We start from the raw sequence: 22,833 nt of genomic DNA, 5'->3' as shown, positions 1-22,833 counted from the left end.
CCTTTTCCTGCAGAATAAATATGAGAGATTCCTTTTCAGAACAGGACCTTCACACCCCAGGGTAGTAAATTAGGGGTTTACTATCCCCATTTTTTCCTGCATTAGTGAGAAAAAAAGCCTCCATTGATGCTGATGGGAGACTACTAGGGAAATTTGGGGGGAAATATCACTGTGATGGGAAAGGTTTAATACTCCTCTCCCAGTGTGTGGTGGTCCCAGTCTGAATGAACCCTGAGACATTTATTTTTCCATAGACTGTGGCAACTTGAATGCCAATGGTGCTTGTCAGTGGTGGTTCTACATCACAAAAAAATGTTCTGTTGATCTGGCTCACACAAGTATGGTGTGATAATTCATGGTGAGTTGTTGAACTCAGCACAGCTTCTGTGGGATGGCTGACTTTCCACAAACAAGTCACTTGGGTGAACTGTGGTTTGCTTTAGGGTGGTTAATGCCTATGATGGCTTGTTGTGTTATCCAAACCCAGAAGGATGATCTCATCATGGGTTGTTGGGAATGATTCGGTTTGGAATCAGTTTCTTGACCTGAGTGGTGATGTCCCTAATTGGTGGGCTTCCTAACTTTTCTGATGTCTTTTGCTAATTTGCCTTTGCAGTTCCCCTGCAAAGCCAGCCTTACTGGCCCACTTTGACATAGTAAAGAGTGTAGATAGAATTTTGGTGCCTTGTTCTGCTAGGAGGTGAAAGTGGGGTGGGGGGGGGAAGATGGGCCCTGAAATTTGCACAATTTCCTACTTTACTTCTGCATAATTTTTCCCTTCTTGTTCCTGCTCTGCCTTGAGATGTGCATGATTTTTGCCTCTGTTTAATTGCTCCTCCTTGAAATCCACAGTTTTCCACTCCATTTTAATTCCTTGCCATGATTGCATAAGTTTAGCCATCCAGCTGTAACCTATATATATGTATATGTGATAGCCAGCAATGGCAGGAAGCAACAGGCAGAAGGGTGCAAAAGCAACCAAGAACAGCTGGAGAGACGGCATTTTGCAAGCAAGCCTTCTTATTTCAATGTAATGTGAAACATCCCATAAAGGAAAAAGGCATTTGCTACCAAGGAAGCTGCTGAAGTGGAGGATATCGGCAAAATGATTATGCTTGGCTAAATATCAGAGAAGTGGTCTTGCATTTTTGTGCAAGAGCAGAAATCCCCGATGTGTGTGTGTGTAGACAGAGTGAGCTGACAAATGCCTGCATCTCATGAGGGCTTAGGAAAATTATTTTCCTCCCACAATTTGATATGCGGGTGGCAGGAGAGAGCCAAAAGCAGCTGACAGCTATGAAATTTTATTGTGGGTAAAGATGGAGGAAAATGAAGCTGGCTAGATAGAGGGTGCTATGCCAGAGTGTGTTCTTACTTCAGTATAAAGCAAAACAGCATTGGAAAAAGGTGTTCCCTACCAAGGAAGCTTTAAAATGGAGAATGAAATTGATCAGGACTTTGACAAAAGGAGGATGTTGGCATGCAGAGACAAGAATCAGAGAGGGGTTCCAATTCTCTTTGTGCAATTCCCTGAGTGTCCCTGAGGCCATCCTTGTTTGGACATACAGATCTCAAAGCACCATTGTTCTGAAATGACTACTAAATCATGTTCTCTAGATTGCGTAAGAATGATGGGAAGTATCCTCACTTTTGTCTCAGGTGCTTTTTTGCAGGGAGGGGCAATTGCTTTGGGCCTCACACACTGAGCGACCACATCATCACTGGCAGACAGTAACACCAGTGAAAATGTAAAGCTCAAACCAGGAGTGATGTGCATTTTCCCTTTACTCCTTTTATTGAGCTATTGACTTCAGAAGGCCTTTGCTCTTGTGCCATTTCACCTGCAGATTTAATCAACCTAATGTAGCCTGTTAACGCCTTTCTTCTTCCCCATTTCACACTCCCAGACAGCCAATAGCTTGGTTAACAGGGTGGAAATCACCATAGTGTGGAGAGGTAAAGAATATCATTTACTGGCTCAGTGCAACCTTTAACCTCGTACTTGATATTTCTATTAATTGATTAATTGTGAAAATAGGGTCTCAAAGGAATGGAGTGCTCTACTTTATGGATGCATCTAGCAATCTTGAGGGTTTTTTGATCAGATTTTGAGGCGTCAAATCAACACAGAGCTGTATTAAAAATTGATATATATAGGAGTTTTAAAATAAATAATAGGCATCTCTATTCCAGGCACACACCCCAACTATAAAAAAGAAGACATTGATGTAAAATGCATTGAAAAGGAAGGGGGAAGCCTTAGCTGAGCATGCTGCTCCAGGCCTCAAAGTCTTTAGAAGGACCCCTTCTATATAATGAGAAATAGAAAAGCTGAAAGCTCCATTCCATTCCATTTTTTTAAATATTAGGGATGGGCAGGTCAGTCTGTTTCTGGTTCATGTCAAGTTTGGTGTGAAATACTTCTATCCTTTTTCTGCATGGATGTCTGAATTAAAAAAACTGTACAAAATAATCATTTAAATAATCATTTTAAATATATTTTTGTAGAAAATAAAGATTTCTACACATATTTTCTATCAAAATTGTTTGGTATAGGCTCTACTGAAAGGATAGAAGGAAAGTCCTTAAGCTTTCAGAGGTAGTGTTGTGAGCTTTCCGAGTGCCCAATGGCAGAAATGGCTTCTTGAAGACAAGCCAGGGCAACATGGCCTTCAGCTTGCCTTGGGGGTGCCTTCCCCAGTCATTCTGGATATAAGCCCTGCCTTTGCAGTGAGAGCAAAACTGTTTGCCTTGCGGAAATAGCTTTGTTCCCAGGAAACGGGACCGAGGGTGGGACTGCCTGCATCCTGACAGGCTTTAGGTCGTGGAAGAGAGGAATTTCAGAAAAGCCATCCCAAGAGTCATTCTCTCTCATTCTCTGCCAGGGGACAGTAACTGGTATGTTACTGGTCGAGGCACCTGGGCTGTTCAGGGAATCTGCAAGCCACAGAGAGGGGAAATGTAAGCTTTCTTTTGCTTGCTTGTATAGACTGGCACATAAGGTGACTCATGTATAAGACAAAGTCGATATTTGTGGCTGTTTTCTGGTGTTTGTCATATGACAGGCATATAAGATGACCCCCAATTTTTGCCTCACTCTTTTGGTTTCAAGGACCATCTTATACACTGATACATATGGTAATAACATGTGGAACAAACTACCAGGAATTATGTTTCAGAAAAATACAGTAATATAGATGAGGTCAGTATTTTGGGCTGTTTTTATATGTTGAGCATATAAGACGATCCCCAGTTTTTGCTGTGCTGTTTTTGGTTTCAAGGAACATCTTATACACTGCTGTATATGGTGCATATTTAATTGTTGTGTTCATCTTTGACACAGTTGGTTTTGTTTCTTCCTAAGTATCCATGAACCTTAAAGTAAGGTACCTTCAGTGGACCATGTCTCCATAGTTGAAGCAACTATTGATCTCTAAATCCTAAATGACACACTTTAGGTGAATTTTAACATTTTAATGAGGAATGGCATTATAAAATTCAGAGGCTCATGCAGTCCAAAGGATAACTGACTTCCAATCCATGGATTAATTTCTGATGCTGATCAGATCTGTCTGTATCGGCACTGGAAAAGAATGAACAACGTAAGCATACCTACAAATGAGAATACAAAGCTGGAGCTTACTGGATTGGATTGGTTGAAATTCCCGAGATACTAGCAAAATCACACACAGTGTTCTTTTGTGCTGACATTCACTTTTGGCATTTCCCATAGGCTCACATGGGTCATGAATGTCCCTGTATGGAAATGAGACCCTTTCTTCCATGTCCCCTCCCCCATGAAATAGATCCCTTCTTGAATCTGTCAGTGAAAGAGATGGTAGCTGTAGAGGCAAGAGGCAAAACCGTAGTGTAAGAGAGGTTTGCATACTACTTTAAGGGGAATTGTCTACCTGTAAAGAGCAGTGGCTTGAATCCAAAGGAGAGTGTGCTGATGGGGAAGAGGCGTTCCATGTTGCATGAACTCTTGTGCAGGAGCTAGCAGAAGAGGGTTCACACTGTAGTGCCGTGGCATCGCAGGTTGTATAATGGATGATGCTTTAAGTAATACTTTGGGATGCACTTACTGGAACCCAAAATGAAGGACTTGTACTTAGAAATAAGGAAACCTAGACTCAGGAGTAGGGTTTGGATACCAGCATTGAACTGAGCTTGTAATCCTTCCACATACATGGACATGTGCATTCACACACACACCATTCCTGCTTATTCCAAGCTTCCCTCATTTCAGCCATATAATTTAAGGCGAGGGAAGTCATTTAGTTCTTATTGTTGAAAAATGAGGAGTCAAAATTAATTGTTGACTTAATGCAATTACCCAGAGATCTACCAGTAGATCAGATATAGATCAGTAGATCCACCAGTAGATCAGATATACCTTCTGACCACTGCTCCAAGAAAAAATGAATAAGGAAAATACAGGTTGTAATGTTTAAATTATCCTGGGTCATGCAAGGTTCTGAAAATGAGCCAGTGAAAAAGTCTTGTGCAAGCACTTGTGCAAGCAAAGGAACTCCCATGCATATTAGTCTTACTTTTGCTATGAAAGACTTTTCTGCTCAGTGGGAAACAGCTTTTCTGCTTGCACAAGAATCACAGAACACTATGTCCTGTAGGACATCTACGATGCACTCTGCGCACCAGGAGACAAGATATCTTCATTGTACCAAGAATTTAAAAAGAAAGTGAAACAACAGTCCAGTCTAAATTACTTGTAATATACAGTGGTGAGTACATTATTATCAATATAACATCTGGATTCACAAGATAAAACCATAATCCTTATAGTACATCCTGTACAAATCTTTTCCAACCAGTTAACTTCGACTATGTAAGCTTGACCATCAAGGCTCAAACATGCAGAAAAAAATGGTACAGAAAGCTACAATAATGAAAGGATTATCCATCCCAGAAGTATTTTCATTTATAGAGTATTAATGAAAATGACTATAAAAAGATAAAAAGAGCTGTTTTGATGTGTGTGTGTGGGGGGGGGGGGGATACCCTTTCTGTGTTTGACTATTCAATATAGCTATTGGTAATATAGCTTCACTCTTTTGCTTTAGAGAAGCTACAAGTATTATTTTTTTTCTTCATATCATTGGCAGGTTCTCCTGTGCACAAATCTCCAGAGTAACTATTAAAGAAATTACACCAGAGCAGCCATTTTTAAATGGTATGATTCATACCAATTAGAAAATAAACAAACCTTGTTCCTCCAAAACCAAAATACACACTCATGTGGGAGGGCTGAGTAACCTTCTCCCAATCTACTCGGTGAAAATAATTCTGCCCAGTCTCCATCTCTAGTTTGACAACAATCACCCATGGGAGCTACAGGCCGCAGAATTGCCCATACGTGGGGGAAGCTGTCCATTGTATTTCTGCAGGAATTGCGACTGATCAGGAGGCAAGTCCAGATTAGCTATCCCGGCAGAAATATGCACAGCTCTGCCTGTTCTCCTCCCCTAACTGTGGATGCCTTGGTTATTCTTTTCTTTTGTAGACTGGGAAAGCCTGAGCTAGCCCTGCACTGCCTGCTGTGAATGTCAGTGTGTCTTCAGGGCCGCAGTGTGCACGGGTCTTCCTTAGCCACCTCACACCATTTCAGCTGGAAATATCAGGAACTCAGCCTGCTTGTGGAAGGCGTGCTTTGTCTGTGATCTGTGCCTGGGCCCATGCTGGGCTGTGCTGATGACCCACACGGTGTGGCCTGATGGGGCATCTCAGGACTCAGCTGGGTTGGTCTCTTGCAAAACCTGTGCTCTGTCACTGAGCTGCTGCCTCCCCTTTACAAGAGAAACACATGATGTTGGGCGCAGCTGTGTGTGCACAGCTGTGTATTTATGGTGAGCATCCTTTGCAATGGTTGCTGGTGTTTGGGTGTGCACTCTGGTGTGTCCCACGGTTTTACAGATGAGACCAGAGACCAGTTGGTATTTTTTTAAGAGGAGTTTTTTTATTACCTGCACAGGGACCACACAAAGATGGGATGAGTGCGGGCCCCCCAGTAGAGGGACAGCGGTGTTTTATACCTTCTTACAAACAAATGGAAAATTGTTATTGGCATCCTAAGCGAGTTAGCATAATACAGAAGCGAGACGGTTTGCGGTTAGTCTACATTTTGATACAGAAGCAGAGCGGTTTGCAGTTAGCCTATCCTTTTAAGTTTTACGCCTTTGATCAACCTTGCCCATTTTCTGACGTAACACTCTGTATATGCCTGGGGCAACTGATAAACCTCCTATTAGGCTAATTTAATACACAAAGCCTCCTATTATGCTAACTTTTGTACACAGCTGATAACATTCTGTTATGCTAATCTTATGCCAGGTGGGTCGAGCCTAACACACTCTTCACATCATGCACTAATTAATGGCACTAAAGATATTGGTGTCCCATTTTAATATGGCTTGGGCCAGCCCTGCATATTTCTGTGTTTATCTTTGCATGTATCTGTGAAATCTCAAATAATCCTAGTTTACATGAGGACATGCAGACTGTAGTTTTGAAGCAGCAGAACAAAGTTCAATGGTTGGAAGGGATTTATATGGCCATTTAATCAGTCCAAAGTACCCAAACCTTCCTTGACAGATGTCTGTCTGGTCTTTTCTAAAGATCTGCAACTGATGGGATTTTGTAGCTTCTCTTGGCAGTTTTCTCCATTTCCTGACTATGCTTATCTTTAGACAATTCTTGTTGATATTTAACCTCCTTCATCTTAAGCCCCTTTACCTTTTGCCCTTGAAGATGCAGAGGAATTGCTTACCATCCCGTTTCCATGTTTGAAAACTGTTACTCCAATTGCTTACGTTTTTAATATTCATGCTTCTTCTCTTCCCTTATTGCGTTTATGTGGTGGAGCAGTAACAATGAATGATGAATACTTTAAAAATAACAGCTGGTGCCTCATTCTCTTTATTGCAGCACCTGCAGGTTCTGATGTGAAATATACCACCGAATACTTAAGATGACGAGTCATTCTAGGGAAGCCAATATGCGACTCACTTGCGGAATATGTACATAATAGTCGACTGTGTTGAGAATTTCCGTCACCACGCTGGTGATGCAGGTTGGCAACCCCACACTTCCTGTTGGAGCGCCAAGTAAAATGTTCCAAGACTAGCTCAGAGTGCCTTTTGAGGATACATCTGTGAAGTGTGGTCACACTGGAGAGTCTCATGCATTGACCAAAGGCTTATTTGCACATAATCACCATTTGATATCCCGCTCCATGGCGTATCAGTTGATGACTTCCAGCTGAATGTGCATGCAAGTTCTATTGTGCTTGTGGAGACCTTTTGTTTCCCCCCAACCAATAGTTTCTATCCTTTCTATCCCACCTTTTGATTCACAAATACAGGTTCCAACAGTGTTTTTTCACTCCTTCAGGCAAATCACTGTTTGAGGCTGAAGTCATGGAGGGGTGAATCACTCAGAAGCACCAGGATACATTCCCATTACAGACTGCAGCTGATTTATCAGCCCTTTCCTTTTCATAGGAAGTTGCAGTGCCACTGAGTAAACATGCATAGGATTGTGCAGTAAGAAATATGTTTCAGCATCTCTCTAAAAAGCCTCAGAATCTTATGGGGTCAACAAGTAAATAAGACCTAGGCAAATTAACACGAAACCCTTGTGATCGTGGCTAGAAAAGTGGGCGTGTTTTTAAATATTCGTTTTATGTAATTCATGTCTTGCTCTTAGCTTCTAGCCATCTTTCCTGGAGTTCCAAGTGGAACACGTAGAGTTTCTGTGTGGGCCTCCTTCCAGGTATTGACTGCATCTAGACCCCCTGAGCTTCAACAGAATGCTCCATCAAGTGCGTTTAGACCAGTGGTCCCAATATGTGCCAGTGCAAAGGCTGCTACCAGAGTAGCAGGGCGAGTGTTGTGCTGCCCTGCCTTAAAAGACATGTTCTCCATTTGAGGTTCTCTCCTAAACTTAGTGCACTCTTCTGCAGGGAGTGGGGTGTGTGTGCATTTGTTTAGTGGATGACTCTATGGAGATTCTCACAGTGTACACCATACTGGTATATTCAGGGAGATTTAGGAAGAGGGACATTAATATGGAAATATAATTTAAGGAAGAATGCACCCTTACCCAGCTCCTTCTCTCTTGCCTGGCTGGAAAGCCTACTGACTGATCTAAGGATTGACCCAGAATTTAGGTAGGAAGGAAGGATGGACAGACAGACTTCAGCAGCACCTTCCTCCCAACTACTTTAGGCTGGAGGGAAAAGGGAGGGGGATGGAGACCCTCCAAATTCTACTTCTATTACCACTGCACCAAATCCATCAGGAAGCAGTGCTGTCACAGTCTTAAGATTTTGGACTTAAAAGAGAACTCTGTACTCACTGCAGGGATCCTAGTCATTCAGACCACAAGTGTGTGTGTGTGTGTGTGTGTGTGTGTGTGTGTGTGTGTGTGTGTGAGAGAGAGAGAGAGAGAGAGAGAGAGAGAGAGAGAGAGAGAGAGAGAGAGAGTTTAGTATCTGTCTAAATAAGGTTTTAATAGTACAATCCTGTGCTTTCACTGTGGGTTTTATATTTTTGGATGTTCCCAGGTGTAACCCTCTCATGTTTCCCCACTTCTTTATCTGCATTTTCACTTACCACTAAACAAATTAAGGAGGAAATGATGGCATAGTTGCACAGTGCCTGTTTACTGATATCACTAGGAGCTGCTGCCTGGAGGTACCCTGGATCTTTTGAATACTGGTGAGCACAAGTGTTGGTGCCCTTGGATTTCTCTTCCTTGCATTCCCTGCTTACAGGCTATGAAATTCTGAGTGATACTGTCTTATAATCCTAGTCCCTTTCTCATGCGTACTTATAAATAGATTGCTGATTTGTGCATGGAGACTTACCAGAAGAGCTGCCTGCTTTTCCAGCAGGCAGGGTCCCCAAGAAGCCGTTCCATTCTATGACTTGTCTATTCCCAGATATAATCTCTTGTAACTAGATGTTGCATGCAACAGTGCGCCTGACAGCGGATGGAGATTTTGCTCTCCTGTATGCATGGCAGAGCAATTGAGATGACAGAACCCTCTACATGTCTTGCAGTCTGAATGGGATTTCATCAGATGCTTTGGGTTGCCAGTGGATCAGGGCAGAAAGAAGTCTTGCCTTGCTCGTATGCTTTTAACAACATCCTGATGTGCAGAAATCTCAGGGTGTGAAGCTTTTCACAGCATGGAGACAAACACGATCCCATTCTAATGTCCTCACAAAGAGCTGCTGTTAGAGTCATGGTACCTCTGAATACCAAAACACTTGGGACTAAAAAATGAAAAAAGCTTGCATGCTTTTCCGTTTCTGCCCCTCCTTCTGGCCACGATTCAACATGTGATCCAAGCAAGCTTGGTAGCATTGAAGGAACTTTATAGACTATCAGCTAAACATCAATAGTATTCATGGAATTATTATTTTCAGGATAGACGATTTAATTCCACCTATGAGGAAAAAGCGGCTGCCTCAGACAAGGAACTCTGGCCCTTTGGATAATGTGGACAACCTGCCACATGCCACACAGTGGTGCATGTAACCTGGTCCACGCAGGCCACTTTGTGCAAGCAAAGACCTGAATCTACACCTCTTAAAATGAATATGCTGCATACAAAGCATCAGAGCATTGAGCAAAAAATTGTAAAACTCTGGGTGTCATGTTCAATTTTTCCTGCTAGAGTCAAGAGCATCCAGTGAGCCGAAGGTTGTTAACACAGAGAAGTTTAACATCTGGCCTGCTAATTCAGGGAATGTTGCATTAAGTGTCGAACTGCTGGACATCAAAGTATAACATAATATTTGTAGTGGAGCATGCAGAAATGGGCTGTACTTCCCAACAGGATTCCTGCAATGTACAGGTCATTGTGCCTTGTTTTTAAATGTTCAAATATGTTTCGCCACATGGGGGCGTAGCACGTGAGGGGTCTTAAGAATTATACATGTGGAGTGGAAATGGATGGGAATTTCATTTAGTTTAGCTTTGATAAGACGTTTCCAAAATTTGCAAAGTTCTTCAAATTTGGGATATACAGAAATATTGCATGGGGGAGAAAACAGTGCAGACTGATTTGTCCATCCAGGCCAAAGGTGTCGAGTGCTTTGAATCCCTGTATATTCAATAACATGTTTGTGCTGAATTAGAATTCCTCCCACCTTTTCTCTGATAGGCTCTTCATCTTTAAGAGCTTCATGGGAGGCAGGTACATTACAGTCCTCACTATGCTGAGAAGAGCTGCACCTATTAAATTTAGGAGGTACATCTGGGGTTGCTTTACGTATTTGCCAGTATCACCTAGTTCTGCATTTCTGGGAGTGAATGGACTAGAGATTTGAAAAGGTTGAATGTGGAAGAAAACAACACTGACAGCCTGAAATTTTCCTCTTACACATGATGGTTTATCTCTGACACGAAAAGTGAAAGAAAAGGAGGCCTCCAAGATGGACAGGGACAGTTAAATTAACCCAACACTTTCTGAGTCAAGAGACTCTAACCAAGGAAATAAACAAGTTTATTTATTATACCTGAAGGAGCGCTTACATCCATATTTGCCCAGTCGCCCCCTGAGATCGGCGGGAGAGGCCCTTCTCCGGGAGCCCTCCGTGAGAGAAATTAGGAGGGTGGCTACTCGGAGGAGGGCTTTCTCAGCGGTGGCGCCTAAGTTATGGAATGCGCTCCCCAGAGAGGTCCGCCTGGCGCCGTCGTTATTTGTTTTTCGGCGCCAGGCAAAGACCTTTTTATTTAAGCAACATTTTAAATGCTAAATACAATTGAATTTTATCTGGCCAGGGAGGCTTATTTTATAATGTGTGTTTTAATTAAGATTATTTTATATGGATTTTAACTTGTTTTATCTATGTTGTAAGCCGCCCCGAGGCTTCGGCGAATGGGGCGGCATAAAAATGTTTTAATAAATAAATAATAAATAAACAAACTGTTGAAATCCACTCTCTTCTTTCCTGTATTGGTGACTTCCAGTCTCATACATCTTCTATTTATTTATTTAGGATATTTTTATCCCATCCTATACCAATTGAGTCTGGACTGCTTACAATGTAATAAATATACAATAAATACAACAATCAATAACAAGATAAAATACGACTGAGGATGTCAATAAAACCTGATTAAAATATTTAAACTTTAAAATATTGGGTAAATAAAAAGGTTTTAACCTGGAGTCGAAAAGCATATAAAGTCGGCGCGAGGTGAACCTCTCTGGGCAGTGCATTCCACAGCTGGGTCGCCACCACAGACTTGTATCCCGTCCAGAGAGCCAGTCCCCCAAAATGTACCCAGTCAGCCACCATGGCAAAGCTGATGATCACGCTCCATAAGTTGTGATGGGAGCTACCTGGTTGCCAATGCAAATAGGAAGCTTGAATCTCCCCTTTGGTTCTTTGCCCCTCCTGGGCAGGGCAGGGCAGGGCAGGGCAGATGCCATCACTGTCTTTCACCCCCAGAAGCAGCAGTCAGTGAATTGGACCTGCACATTTTACTGTCACAGCACACCATTTGTTTTCTTACATGTCATCAAGCAGATTAGAGATCCAGGGCAGTGGAGGCTGGTGGCTGATCTCTACTCTCAGTTTTAGTCTGACTTTTAAAGGTGCTATCCATGTTTCTGAATCCAAGCCCCAATCTAGATTCAGGACCATGAACAACTTCTTAACATTTCGGACTGCAGCCTGGAGGGAACAAACTGCCCACTGACATCGCAATTACTGGTCTTCATAGGGGGGCTGCTTTTAGCCATAATTAAGTATCTTTCTCATATCTAGTTTTGCCCCTTTCTAATCCTGAACATGAGGGAAAAATGCAAACATTTCCCGGTGTTTTCTTGGGGAAAGCCATCTGCCTGCTTGCTTTGAATAGCAGTATAGTTGTGGTTTAACAGTGCTGAGTTAGTCTCTGGATTCAGGGACATGGTTCTAATTTCCAGCAAGTAGCCATTTTAAGGTGCTGCAACAAAAAAAGGAGAGGGTCTTGCAGTACTTTAAGGACTAGCACATTTATTTTGACCTCAGTTTTTCCTAGCTAGAACTCACTTCATCCAGATGGAGAGCTAGGCTTACCAAAAATAACTTTGAAGTGAGGATTTTGGAGATGTGTAGGGTTTGTACATAAAGTTTTTTCCCCAGTGCTTAACTCCCTTGAGCCAGAAGAGTTCCTGCTGTTATTCACATCTGTTGGCAGTGATGAGACAGGCCTTGTGCTACTTTATCTTAAACCAGAGGAAATAATAAAGAGAATGGTTGTTTTAAAAAGTGTTGCATCCAGACCTGCATCTTATTTCCACCAAATATACACACCTGGGTCAACCTGAATTAAAAGGTCCTGGGGAGGGGGATAGAGTCCCCTAGGGGGAATTCATGAAGGCTAGGTGGAATTACCCCTGTATTTTATAAGTTAAAACTGTAAGAATTGTCACCTCTGTAAGTGGTAAATTGTCATCACTATAAGAGTTGACAGTCCTCTGGTCACAGACTCCCCCACACGATGCTGAGATGAATGTGTTGTCATTGAAATTATAACAATTATTTCTAAGTGCGGGTCTCTATGCATTAGCTTATGCAAACCAGTGTCATATTTTTGTCTGCTTTTTTGTTGCTACATGTCCTCTTTTTTTAGCAAGTCTTAGGTACAAATGTAATAGTTATGTGTGAAGATTTATTCAGTCATCCATCTGCATGAAGTAGAAATGTGGTTCTGTGGACCCCTTCCTAAAGACTGAGCAGTGCTACGTAACTCAGAAGCAGTGGTGAGAAGCGAGCCTATATCCCAGGGAGCATCTTGGGCCCTGCAATTTCTCTGTTCCCTTGAAGTTGCCTGGCACAGAGTTACATGGATCTCTATTTGGTGGAAGTGGTAAAAAGAAAGAGGAATGCTGGGAAAGATTCTTAAAAGGATTTTGTTGTACCATTTTGGATTAGTAGCAGCTAAACCTGGAGTACATAAATGCTTGCATTATAAATGAAAGTGGTGCCAGAGTGAATTAATGCTTAATAAAACCAAGGCAATTGGAAATAGGAATAAAGCTCACATACACTTTGAAGTTTTTCCAAAGCAAAAGGAATTGAAATGGGGAAGGAAGTACCAATGGGAAATAAGCTGTAATTGGCCACACAGAATTAAAATTCGATTCAGATGAATGCCTTGGAAATACTACATTTGAAAAATGTTGACTTAAAACATCTTTTGTGCTTTTCCTCGGAGGTAACAAATTGTGCTTTAAAATAAAATAAAAATAACATGGAAAAGCAAATACAAAAAACAAATAGCCACAATATCACAATATCAGTCTCCAGCGCAGGTGCAGGGAGAGTATGATCTACTTCATCAGAACAAACACAGAATATGAATATAGACTGCAACTGGCAAGAGGCTGTCCCAGTAATTCATTCTAGAACTACTTATGAATGTCCAGAACAATTGTTGGCATGACCCAACCAGTAATTAAGCACCACCAATTTCATTGGGAGGGTGAGGCTGCTGTCCCGTGCCCTTTTAACTGGAAGCAAGTTGTATTGCTCTCCTGAGAACACACGGCCCCTCCTTACCCTTCCTGGCCTATCCTCTCTGCAGATTTCCTGGGCTATGTTTGAAACAGCAGCAACAACAATGGCCCTGATTGCAACGGGAATGAACCCACGATACCTTGTGCCATTTGCCAGGTGCCGCCATTCCGCATAGGCGGCCTCAAACTGAGGTGACCACAGCTTGTGCCATGTTAAGCAAATCAGAGCACTAAGCAACCCCCAGTTGATCTAACTACCAATGGTAGGTTAACTGGGCTTGTTTAATCCATGGTTAACCTATAGTGCCCTGGTCCAGATGATAGAAGCAACCTCTGAATGGCCCAGTTGGAGGTTGAATATGTGAAACAGTGGTGGCATGCACTGCAACAACCTGTGGTTAACTAACCAAGTTGAACCAGATTTATCTCTAATTGACAAGTCAGGTCTTCATTTATTTTGGACTTAATTCCCACAACAGGGTGTGATGTGCAGCATATTTAGAATTTATCCCTTATACTACCACAATATCGTGTAGACAGTTTCCAATAATAGGGGAAAAGCTCACATATTTCAATTCTTTGCATTCTGTTTTCAAAGATGCTTTGTTTACAATTGCCAATATATTTTGAGGTGGTAGTGGTATCCCACAGCATTGATAACTTATTCCTTTTCTCAATTTTAGTTAACTCAGTCTCAGCCTGTGAGGAATAAAAGGAGAGTTTATTGTTGTTGTTTGGAGCAGGTACCCACATGCAACAAAATACATTGAAGATATAAGATTTGCATAAAATTCAGTGCCAGCTCTAGGTCTTTGAGTGGGACAAATAATTTAAGTTTGGCTGGAGTGTGCCCATACTTTTTATTTGGATCTTATATTATTGATTGCATGGTGCAGGTTCTTTTTCATTTAAAAAAAAAACATTTGAGGTAGAAAACCCTCTGGCTGAGCTCTTGACATAGAAATGACATAGAAATGCTGCTGCCTCACTTCAGATGCATAATTTAGTTACAAATTTTTCATTGTGGCTATCACTAATTTTTCATCATCTGAACATTCGTAAATGCCAAAACCATTTTTTCTCATTTCCTTACCTCATGTGTATTCCTGCAAGCATAGCTGTCCTATTTTGCTGCTATTTCTACTTCTGTATAACTCACCTTCTCCAATCCAGAGTGTTTGCAAAACACTTTTTATATTAATTATTTTTCCTCTCACCTTTTTTTAAGGATGAAAAAAACCAGGTTTTAATAACAAATGCTTGGCTGCAGATGGTAAGTATGGTTACTGTTATTCAACTTAAAATGTTAGATGTTATTGAGTGTTAATTATTGAACAACCATTATTTGCCAAAAGCAACTTTTTCATGTGGAAAAAGGAGGAAGGGAGAAGAAATAAATTCCATCTTACTTTAAAATTATTTTGACTTTGATTTATTGTTAAAAAAGGCTTGGTTTTTCTTGATTTCAGAGAAAGCTGAGTCAGTCATTTCCACATGAGCTTTTGCGCCAGACTAAATATGAGACTGAATGCATAATGCTGACAAAAGCTGCAGCAGTGTAATTCTTGAAAACTTGTTTTGAGTGTGGGTGGAATTGCCAGGACAGGAGCAGAGTGTAGGGTTTTTGTATGGGGGCATATAGCAAAGCTCCATAAATAAGAGCACAGTCTTCCCACAAATATTTCACATTTGATCTTAGTTCCTTCTCTTGGAGGGAATGGCATCTATTCCTGGGACCTTTCTGTCTGATTCTATTTCTGTTCCACCAAGAAATAGACAAATGTCCTGCAAGCACAAGAATATGAAATGCAGGTGGATTCATCTGATCTCCTTTCTGTTTGGACTTGGGCATTTTCCAAGTCTGATTTTTGTATATGTTTCTGTGGGTGAATATATTTGTATACTTGTGCAGTCCTGTATGTATACCAGAAGAGGTAAGAAAGGATTAAGCTGTAGCATTTAAGCATTTTGCTTTAAGTCAGGGAGAGGCAATTTCTGGCCTTCCGCATGTTTTGGCCTACAACTCCCATGATACTATCTAGGGTTGATGGGAGTTATAGGGCAAAATGTCTGGAGGGCCACAGGTTGGCCACCTCTGTTTTAAATGGTTCATCCTACCCGTCCACATCAGTGCTTAACCTCCCCTGAGAGATTTGCTTCCACTGTCTTCCCATGCTTGTGAATAATCATAGTCATTCATCTTGTAACATTGTCTAAATTGTACTCACTGTTTTAGAAAGCTTTTCAACAGATTTCTGTGCATTCTTGAATTTTACTAACACAGCTCCCTTTCTCCACAGTCCTGGCTTGATGCCTATTTGTCATGGGATCAGTCAGAATATCCTGGAGTTCAGAACTTAAGATTTCCAGCAGATCAGATTTGGGTGCCAGACATCCTTCTGTACAACAGGTAAGGCAGGCTCATATTGGGTTGGTTTTCCCCAGCAGAACAAGTTGCAGAATGGCTGGAAATGGGTGTCACTTCCTTAAGCTTCAGAATAATTATGCAATTACTCAGGGAAGCTCAGTGAAATAATGCCATATGATGACCTCTGTCGCTTTGCCAGCCTCCTTAAACTAAATCAGAGACGGGGAAGCTGTGGTCCCCCAGATGTTGTTCTGCTGCAGTTTCCATCATCCTTCATGGCTAGGCCGACTAGGGCTGATAGGAGTTGCAGTCCAACCTCAGAAGAAATGTATCTTCCCTATGCCTAAATTAAATGTACTAATGGGGGAGTTGAACATGGTGGTTTGCATCTAAAATATTGCTAGAATGACAGTTTTCATTAGCATGGATAACTTGGCTGGGAACCATCCTGTTCACCAAAAATGTTCATTTATACAAACATTTTTTTGGATTGGCTTAGCTTTCAGACTAGTATCCTTCCGTTAAAGAACCTGTCCATAAGTTTCTGATGCACTTTCCCTCCCACAATGCCCTTGATTTTCTGCTGCTCATGACCCCACCTGCCTACTCAAGGCACGCTGGAAACTGTTACTGCAAATTCCCTCAATGATGTAACTAAGAAAATATGTGGAAATTGCAGGGCCTTCTTGATGGTTACCCCAGCATTTTGGAATGATCTTCCCAGGAAGTATATTCATGCTCCTTGTCCTTATTGAGGTGGCCGTACAAGTCCTAGCTTTTTCACATGGATTTTGGACAACAGGAAGGGTATGAATTGGAAATGATGGTGTTTCGGTTCAGGATGCTTGACATGGCATACCTCAGTCAAAATATATAAGGCTTATGTCTATTTTAGTATTTATGAGTATATTCTGAGGTTTATCCATGCATTACAGGGGTTTGATGTATTTTATTTTTCATTATAATACTAACCTGGTTTGACCATTGCAAAAAGGTGAGATAAAAATGTTTTAAAGTTTTATTTATTCATTTGCATTTAGTTATTTCATTTCTATGCCACCTAATAGCCAAAGAGGTACTGCCCAAAAGCTGAAAGGGTATAAGGCTCATGGCAGCAAACCATGGCAAGCAATTCTAAAAATGCAGGGCATGTCTAAACTAAATATTGCAAAAGAATCTAATTGTTAGTTGGTCAGGTAAAGCAAAATTCCATTTCAGTAGGTCAAAATGCATAAAAACCAAACTTCAAAAGGGATATTATATGAATGGCCTACAAATAAGAAAAATCTACATGTCTTTCAAGTATCCAAAAGTAATTTTATGATCCCATAATTCTGAAGGAAGAATTTTGGATGTTCTGAAACTTGCATTAACGGTGATTGCTTTTATATTTTTTTGCAAAAAAAAATGCCAACAATCTTCAATCAGTTGATGTTCCTAGTAATTATTATTATTGGCCATTTACCACACAACAAATCCAAGCACTAAGCAACACCCAGTTAATTTTATTCTGCTGTATTTTGTAGTGCAGACGAGAGATTTGATGCAACATTTCACACCAATGTTCTGGTAAACTACTCAGGATCTTGCCAGTATATCCCTCCAGGTAAGGCACCTTTTAAAAACATGTTTTAAAAATATATTCACAATTATTCCCATGGGTAGGGAATTAATATATGTGGATCTGAACTAAAAGGTTAAAGCTATGCACAGTGGTGTTCAAATGTATAGTTTAATTACTGTGGCACAAAAATTCAACCAAGCTCTTGCTTAAGGCAATTAGCATGCAGGAGCTTTAGGAGCATTCGGCTGTTCTCTGTATCTGAAAGCCAGGTAAGGTGAGCCAGGGCTGGAGCCAAGGGTAGGCATGACTGAGTTTCTGCCAAGGCCCCACACTGTGATAGAGTCCCCTGGAATGGCTCCTCCTTTTCTCCACAGCAACTTGCTTGTTCCTCTACCTTCCTCTCTGGCCCGTACGAGGGTGTTGGGAAGGAGGAAGGGCCATTTCTTGGCGGTTTGCTGGCTTGCTGCCAAGCAAGCAAGCAAGGGGCAGCAGCGGTGAGAAAGAAGCTGCACATCCGGACCAGTGACCCTGGTGGTCCGCAGGGAGACTCATTGAAAGAGAGGACCCATTCCACTGAAGGTAATATAGAGACAGGGTTACTGTAGAAGGTGGGCCTGTCTCTCACCCATTAAGACTATTCAGATAGATGGACCAGTTCTGAGGAGGAGGTGAAGGAGCAAGCGGGGACAGGACTTTGAAGTTTCAGGGTTGCCTAGTAAAATTTCTCAGCCAGAGCATGAGATCGGCCTGCTTTGGAAGGGTGGGAGGGCTTTCAGGAGGGGAGGAGGGGCAGGGGGAAGATCCAGTCCTTGACCCAGTAAGGAGGTGATGGGAGGAACGAGTGGCCCAGTTAGAGGGTCTCTGGCCTTCCTGTCGTCTCTCCATCAAGCAGCAAGAGCCACCCTGAGTCACAGAATAGTAGAGTTGGAAGGGGCCAAGGAGGCTGCTGGATTAAAGCTGTTGCAGGACACCACATTACACCATCTCATGCAGATGGCAGAAGCTTTACTGGTAGGGAGGGACAGAGGGGGAGTTTCCATTTTGGATTCATGAGCAGATGCTCCTCCTTCCATTTGGGTAGAAGCTTATTTAGAGTTCACACTCTTATGTGGTCTGCTAAAAGAGTTGCACTTCAAAGGACTGTCTTGAACTTGATAACCAGAAGGAAAGAGGGAAGGGACCAGAGCATGGCAGGTCCGTGGCCCAAGGGCTCTCAAAATCCTGGGCCCAGGCCTGAGGCGAAGAGCTATTAGCCATTATTCTGTCATCATGATTTACAGTACAAATAGGCTGTATGGGTGTTCTCAGATGGCTTTGAATCGAAGGCACCCGACAGGTTTTTGAGCTGCTAACTGCATAATCCTGTGCAAGTCTGCAAGTCAAATGTCAGCACTATTAACATCCGTGGGACTTACTCTCCGCTAAGGGCTCATTGTCGCTTAAGGCACTTTAATGACTTAGTGCACATTTCTGCCAAAGTACAGACTCAAAGACCCATTGAAAAAATAAGTGTGATCCTATATTTGCCTACTCAGAAGTGAATCCCATTGACTTCAATAGGACTTGTTCCCAGGTAAGTATATATAGGCTTGCAGCCCTTAAGCACTTGTTTGATTATCCTGATCAGAAATTAAGATAGGTTTTTAAGGGTTGAAAATAATTTGAGAGAAATGTACTTCTTCATGGTCTCTGTGCATCACACATACAGGCTCTTTGTGCATGCATGGAGCAGTTTTTCGGGAAGCAAGCACATTTCTTTTCTTCCACTGTCATTCCTGGGCACACATGTGTTACAGGTTTTTTTAAACAGCCCAAAGACCCATAAAATCTTTTTATCAAAGGTGAGAGGTGAGGGAGTTTATACCATTGGAACATTTATCTGATTTTCAAACCCTCTTCAGCTCTCTGCAAACATGCATCCACATGCCCTTTCCAACAACTTTGGCCAAATTTTACTCAGTGCTTGCCATGCGCCACACATTTTCATGCTGTAAAAGAAGAAAGTAGAGAACGGAGCATAAGCCACACATTTTAATATATATTGTGAGAGAAACTGAGGGGAAATCTATAGTAGGCATGTTGCTGGCATTAGAATAATGCCTGACACATTGTTGTATTCCATGACTCTGGCCTCTTGGCAGAGCAGAAGAGGAGGTGAGGTGCCTGAGGGTGCCTGAGGGCCGAGAGAGCTCTCCAGGCCCCCCCGGAGCAGCCTCCCCAAGTGGAGAGATGAAAGGCAAGTCTGGAATGTGAACATAGAAGGGTATCACCTTTTTAGAAAGGACAGGAAGGGAAAGGGGTGGGGGCATGGCTTTATACATCAGGGAAGGGATAGGATGCAGTGAGCTAGAATGCAGCACAGATGGGGATTCGGCAGAGGCAGTCTGGGTGAAACTTAGGGGTTTTGACAGGGAAAGAGACCTGACAGTGGGGGTATGTTATCGCCCTCCAGGTCAACTTGAGACCCTGGATGATGTCCTGACAGACCAGATTCTAAGGCTGTCTCAGGGGAGAGACACAGTAATTATGGGAGATTTCAGTCTCCCGGATATTACTTGGGAGACTCACTCAGCGGTGACAGCCAGGTCACATCGCTTCCTAGAAGCTATAGAGGGAGGGTTTTTCACACAGAGGGTCCGAAAGGCGATGGGGGGGGGGGGACATCCTTGACTTGGTCTTGACCAATAGGGAGGAGCTGATAGATGAAGTACAGATTGGGGAGCTCTGGATACGAGTGATCACTCCATCCTTTGCTTTGAGATCAGGGGACTGGGGACGTGCAGCAGGTTGAGCACTAGAAGCTGGGACTTCAAGAGGGCCAACTTTGGCCAACTGAAGGCCAGACTGGGGAAAGTCTCCTGGGATAGGTTACTGGAAGGTAAGCGAGTTGAGGAGGGGTGGATGGCACTCAAAAGGGAGGTTTTGGAGGCGCAAGCCTTGACAGTACCTCTAGTCAGTAAGGTGGGGAGGTGGAGGAGAGTGCTGCCATGGATGCGAAAGGAGGTGGTTAAAGGGATTAGATGAAAGAGGAACCTCCATAGGAAATGGGTACTGGGGGAAATAGACAAAAGGGTATACCGGGAGGAGGAGGCCCCTTGCAGAAGGATTCTTCGCAAGGCTAAGGCTGATTACGAGCTGAGACTTGCCAAGAATATCAAGAGCAACAAAAAGGGCTTCTTTCTGCATGTGAATAGGAAGAGGAAGGGGAGACAAGTGGTGGGACCACTAAATAAGGAGGAAAGAGATCCAGTGACTGCTATGAGGGAACAGGTACAGATGCTAAATGACTGTTTTGCCTCTGTGTTCTTCCCAAAGCAGGACGGGGGGATATCCACATAGGGGATTAGATGAGGCTGGGGACTTAGGGGCACAGATTAGAGTCACCCCCCTTGAAGTTGAGGGGCTTCTCAGGGCATTGGACATTACAAAGGTGCCAGGCCCTGACGGGTTACACCTGAGAGTACTTAGAGAGTTGGCAGGGGTTCTCTCACGCCTGCTGGCCTCCATTTTTGAGGCCTCGTGGAGAACGGGTGAAGTTCCAGAGGACTGGAGGGTGGCATCAGTGGTCCCAATTTTCAAAAAGGGTAGTAGAAAGGACATGGGGAATTATAGACCGGTTAGCCTTACATCCATTGTAGGAAAAACAATGGAAAGGCTCATAATAGAGAGAGATCTAGTGATGCTAGATAGGGAAGGGAGGCTGGCAGCCACACAACACGGCTTCCACAAAATCAGGTCCTGCCAGACAAACCTTGTGGAATTCTATGACAAGGTTTCGAGATGGCTAGATGGAGGGGATGCAGTGGATGTGGTATACCTGGATTTCAGCAAGGCCTTTGACAAAGTGCCCCATGATATCCTGGTAGAGAAACTGAGGAGTTTTGGAATATGCCAAAGCACTGTTTGGTGGATTAGGGCATGTTTGACTGACCGAAAGCAGAAGGTAACCATTAGCGGGGAATCATTGGGATGGCGGCCAGTAACAAGCAGGATCCCCCAGGGCTCTGTCCTGGGGCCGATCCTGTTTAATCTTTTCATTAATGACATGGAAGAAGGGGTGAACAGTCTGCTGATCAAATTCACAGATGACACTAAAACTGGAGCAGTGGCCACAACTGAGGAGCAGGTACTCCAGATCCAAAAGGATCTGGACAGACTATGGAAGTGGGCAGGAGACAACAGGATGGCGTTCAGTGTGGATAAGTGCAAGGTCTTGCACTTGGGGCATAGGAATAGGTGTCATAAGTACAGGTTAGGTGACAAGTGGCTGGAGAGCAGCACGTGTGAAAGGGACCTCAGGGTACTGGTTGACTGCAGGCTAAACATGGGTCAGCAGTGTGATGCAGTGGTCAAGAGGGCGAACGCCACCCTTGGTTGCATAGCCAGAAGTGTGGCTTCTAGATCAATAGAGGTATTACTACCACTCTATATGACTCTGGTGCGCCCACAACTGGAGTATTGTGCTCAGTTTTGGGCCCCTCATTACAGAAAGGATATAGCCAGGTTGGAGTCAGTGCAGCGTAGGGCCACAAGGTTGGTGGCCGGTTTGCAGGGGATGGGGTATGAGGTGAGACTGAGGGAACTGGGTCTCTTCAGCCTGGAGGAGACTCAGAGGGGATATGCTGGTGACATACAGGTATATGAGGGGATGTCACACGGAGAAGGGTAGAGACCTGTTCTCCCCTGCAGAGGAGGGCAGGACACGCTCCAATGGAGCAAAGCTCAGGGAACCAAGGTTCCATTTGGATGCCAGGAAGCACTTCCTGACAGTCAGGACCCCGAGGGTGTGGAATGAGCTTCCATGAGAGGTTGTTGAGGCCCCATCGGTGCGGGTGTTCAAGGATAGGCTGGACGTCCACATGGTGGGCATGTCGTTAGCGGAGCTAACATCACACACAAAAGCAGTCATGGGAAGAGGAAAGGTAGACAGGTGACAGGTGCAGGGAAATGGCCTTTTAAAAAAGTCAGTGTTGTTCTGTATCCATCACTAGATCAAAGAAGCGGAGATTTAAAAACAAAAAACAAGCATCCACATCTCCTCCCCCAAACTCAGAACAAACCACACTCCCCCCTGTGCTGTCTTTCCAGGCGCAAGCACCATTGAAAGCAATAAAGTTTACTTTTGAGTAGATTCATCTGTGGGAGCACATTCAGGTAGTTGTTCCCTGCAATTCCTACCATGTGCTGATTTTCCCAGCATGAGAAGCCACTGGTGTGTTTTTGGCTACTTGTTCCTCACCCAGCAGATGAAACAATGGGAGAAGTGCGTGCCATTCACAGATTCACACCTCCACATCCGCCCAGTGCCACACTTCCTCTTGCAGCATTATTTTCCCTAGCCCACCATTAAGGATGTGTGAG

The 22,833-nt window shown here is 43.1% G+C and overlaps 1 protein-coding gene across 1 annotated transcript in view; it reads left to right on the top strand.

The window, feature by feature from the left end:
* The window catches only part of LOC123030177 (neuronal acetylcholine receptor subunit alpha-7-like), a 113,070-nt gene that overhangs the window by 42,325 nt on the left and 47,912 nt on the right, over positions 1–22,833 (top strand). The window contains exons 3-5 of the mRNA XM_044443862.1: positions 14,769–14,813; positions 15,841–15,950; positions 17,435–17,514. Coding sequence (XP_044299797.1) covers positions 14,769–14,813; positions 15,841–15,950; positions 17,435–17,514 — 235 coding nt within the window. The remainder of the gene's footprint in view (positions 1–14,768; positions 14,814–15,840; positions 15,951–17,434; positions 17,515–22,833) is intronic.

This window comes from Varanus komodoensis, unplaced genomic scaffold (assembly GCF_004798865.1).
Source record: "Varanus komodoensis strain SLA01 unplaced genomic scaffold, ASM479886v1 scaffold43, whole genome shotgun sequence".
NCBI classification, from domain to species: Eukaryota; Metazoa; Chordata; class Lepidosauria; order Squamata; family Varanidae; genus Varanus; species Varanus komodoensis.
Note: the sequence above shows the minus strand (reverse complement) of the source record. Positions and strands in the feature narration are given on the sequence as shown.